Source organism: Palaemon carinicauda, chromosome 27 (genome assembly GCF_036898095.1).
Source record: "Palaemon carinicauda isolate YSFRI2023 chromosome 27, ASM3689809v2, whole genome shotgun sequence".
Lineage (NCBI taxonomy): Eukaryota > Metazoa > Arthropoda > Malacostraca > Decapoda > Palaemonidae > Palaemon > Palaemon carinicauda.
In genome coordinates this window covers 67,961,170-67,964,755 of record NC_090751.1, presented here as the reverse complement: position 1 = coordinate 67,964,755, position 3,586 = coordinate 67,961,170, and the positions used below count along the sequence as shown (strand labels likewise).

Below are 3,586 nucleotides of genomic sequence, written 5' to 3'. Positions count from 1 at the left end.
GGGACAATCCATCTTTGAAAAATCCATTTCTTCCTTTACCTCCAAAGTTTCTCGAAATATCTTTCCATTAGACCCAAGACATAAATCTTATATTTCTCCATCATACGAGATTCCATCTCAGAAAATTTTTTACACCATTCCTAAGAGCTGTTCATTTCGATTATTCCACTTCAACCACTAAAATTGAAATAAATATCCTTCTATTTAGCCCCATGAAAACAAATTATTGTTTTTCTTCATCAAGAAAAAATCCATCTTCGAAAATCAAATTCTTATCGCCCTTCCTCTTTAGAGTTGTCTTCGATTATTCCAGTTGAAGCACCAGAATTTATCTACCTTTTCTCCAATTTATTCCATGACAAAGATATATCTCTCAATCATGTAACAATCCATTTAAGGAAATTCTTTTCTCCTTTCATCTACAGAGTTGTCCTACCATTTCTCCCTTAAAAATATCTAGAATATCTCCATTATATGACAATACATCTTAGGAAATCCCCTGTCCCTTCCTTTCCAGAGTTACCCTTCATATTCTTTATCGAATTCCTCCTCGAATTTCTCATCATCATCATCAAATTCTATATTATTCCTCGAATTGCTCCTCTCCTCCTCCATCTCAAAAAATTCCTCGAATTCCTACTCATTGACTTCGTTTGCGAATTGCTTCTCCTCTTCCTTGTATTGCTCCTCTTGCTTCTCGTCTTCTATTCTTCCTTGAATTCCTCCGTATCCTTCTCAAATTGGCCTTCCTCCTCCTCCATCGCAATTATTGGCTCGCATTCCCCTCCTCGAATTATTCTCAACTTTCTCTTCCTCTTACTTGAATTGCTTCTCTTCCTGCTCGTCTTCTATTCTTCCTTAAATTCCTTCTCCTCCTTCTCGAATTGCCCTTCTTCCTCGAATTCCTACTCATCAAATTCGTTTGCGAATTGCACCCCCCTCTTCCTAGAATTACTCCTTTTCCTCCCCATCCTCTATTCTTCCTTGAATTCCTCTCCTCAAATTGGTCCTCCTCCTCCTCCATCTCGAATACTTCCTTGAATTCCTCCTAACCGAATTATTTTCGAATTTCTCCTCCTGTTCCTTCAATTGCTCCTATTCCTATTCGTCTTCTTTTCTTCCTTGAATTCCTCTTCCTCATCCTCGAATTGCCCCGCTTCCTCTTATATCTCAAATAATTCGTTGAATTCCTCCTCATCGAATTCGTCCTTGAAATGCTCCTTTTCCTTTTTCTCCTTGAATTTCTCCTCCTCTTCCTCAAATTGCCCCTCTTCCTCCCATATCTTGAGTACTTCTTCAAATTCCTACTCCTCTTCCTTGAATTTCTCTTCTTCCTCCTCGTCTTTGAATTCTTCATTGAATTGCTCCTTGCCTTTTATTCTGCCTTGAATTCCTCCTCATCCTTCTCGAATTGCCACTCTCCCTCCTCCATCGCGAATACTTACTCGAATTCTTTCTCATCTAATTCGTTTGCGAATTACTCCTCCCCTTCCTTGAATTGCTCCACTTCCTCCTCAACTTTTATTCTTCATTGAGTTCCTCCTCCTCCTCCATCTCGAATACTTCCTCAAATACCTCCTATTCGATTTATTCTCCAACTTGTCCTCCTCTACCTTGAAATGCTCCTCTTCCTCATCATCTTATTTTCTTCCTTGAATTCCTCCTCATTCTCGAATTGCTCCTCTTACTCTTACATCTCGAATACTTCCTCGAATTCCTCCTCATCGAATTCGTTCTCAAATTTCTCCAACTCTTCAACCTCGCCTTTGAATTCTTCCTTAAATTCCTCCTCGAATTGCCCCTCATACTCCTCCATCTCGAATACTTCCACGAATTCCTACTCATCTAATTCGTTTGCGAATTGCTCCTCCTCTTCCCTGAATTGTTCCTCAAGTTCTATTCTTCCTTGAATTGCTCCCCCCCCCCTTCTCGAATTGTCCCTCCTCCTCCTCCATCTCGACAATTTCCTCGAATTCCTCCTTACTGAATTATTCTCGAATTTCTCCTCCTCTTCCTTGAATTGCTCCACTTCCTCCTCATCTTTTATTCTTCCTAGAATTTCTCCTCCTCCTCGAATTGCCCCTCTTCCTCCTTCATCTCGAAAACTTTCTCGAATTCCTACTCATCGAAGTCGTCCTCAAAATGTTCATTTTCCTCTTTCCCATTGAATTCTTCCTCTTCTTGCTCGTTTTTTAATTCTTCCTTGAATACCTCCTCCTCTTCCTCGAATTGCCCCTCTTCCTACCACATCTCGAGTACTTTTTCTAATTCCTCCTCCTCTTCCTTGAATTTCTCCTCTTCCTCGTCGTCTATGAATTCTTCCTTGAATTCCTCCTCCTCCTCCTCCTCGAATTGCTCCTCTTCCTTCTCCATCTCGAATACTTCCTCAAAATCCTCCTTATCGAGTTGTTTCTCAAATTTGTCCTCCTCTTCCTTGAATTTATAATCTTCCTCCTCGTCTTTGAATTCTTCATTGAATTCCTCCTCCTCCTCCTCGAATTGCCCATCTTCCTCCCATATCTCGAAATCTTCCTTGAATTCATTCTCGAATTGCTCCTCCTCTTCCTTGAATGGCTCCTCTTCCTCCTCGTCTTTGAATTTTCTGTAAATTCCTCTTCCTCTTCTTCGAATTGCCCATCTTCCTCCTCCATCTCGAATACTTCCTCAAATTTTGCCTCATTGAATTCGTTATTGAATTACTCCTACTCTTCCTTGAAATACCCCTATTCCTCCTAGTCTTCCAATTCTACCGTGAATTCCTCCTTCTCGAATTGCCCCTCTTCCTTCTCCATATCAAATACTTACTTGAATACCTTCTCATCGAATTCGTTCTCAAATTCCTTCTCCTCTTCTTTTAATTGCACCTCTTCGTCCTCGTCTTTGAATTCTTTCTTGAATTCCTCATTCTCCTCCTCGAATTGCCCTTCCTCCTCCATCTCGAACACTTCCTCGAATTCCTAATCATTAAATTCCTTTTCCCCCTCGAATTGCCCCTCTTCCTTCTCCATCTCGACTACCTCCTCGAATTCCTCTCAATCGAATTCATTTTTTAACTTCTCCTCCTCTTCCTTTACTTGATCCTTTTCCTCCTCGTCTTTGATTTCTTCATTTAATTCCTCTTTCTACACTCCTCGAATTGCCACTCTTCCTCCTCCATCTCGATTACCTCCTCGAAATCCTCTCAATCGAATTAATTTTTCAACTTCTCCTCCTCTTCCTTTACTTGATCCTTTTCCTCCTCGTCTTTGATTTCTTCATTTATTTCCTCTTTCTAAACTCCTCGAATTGCCACTCTTCCTCCTCCATCTCTAATACTTCATAGAATTCCTCCTCATCGTTTGTTCTCGAATTTCTCCTCTTCTTCCTTGAATTGCCCCTCTTCCTCCTTTTCGAATTTTTCCTTGAATTTATCCTCCTCCTCCTTGAATTGCACCTCTCCCTCCTCCATCTAAAATAGTTCCTCAAATTCCTTCTCACTGAATTCGATCTCGAATTACTCCTTCTCTTCCAGGAATTGCTAATCTTCCTTCTCGTCTTCAGATTCATCCTTGAATTCCTCTTCCTCCTCCATTTCAAATACTTCCTC

At 40.7% G+C, this 3,586-nt stretch overlaps 1 protein-coding gene across 1 annotated transcript; it reads right to left on the bottom strand.

Annotated features, from left to right (window-relative positions):
* Nucleotides 1–2,241: 2,241 nt before the first annotated feature.
* LOC137620943 (golgin subfamily A member 6-like protein 6) lies at nucleotides 2,242–2,936 on the bottom strand. The gene is made up of 2 exons (XM_068351385.1): nucleotides 2,806–2,936; nucleotides 2,242–2,659 (listed from the first exon to the last, which is right to left on the bottom strand). The coding sequence occupies exons 1-2, from the start codon at nucleotides 2,934–2,936 to the stop codon at nucleotides 2,242–2,244; spliced, it is 549 nt and encodes a 182-aa protein (XP_068207486.1).
* Between the last annotated feature and the right edge of the window lie 650 nt (nucleotides 2,937–3,586).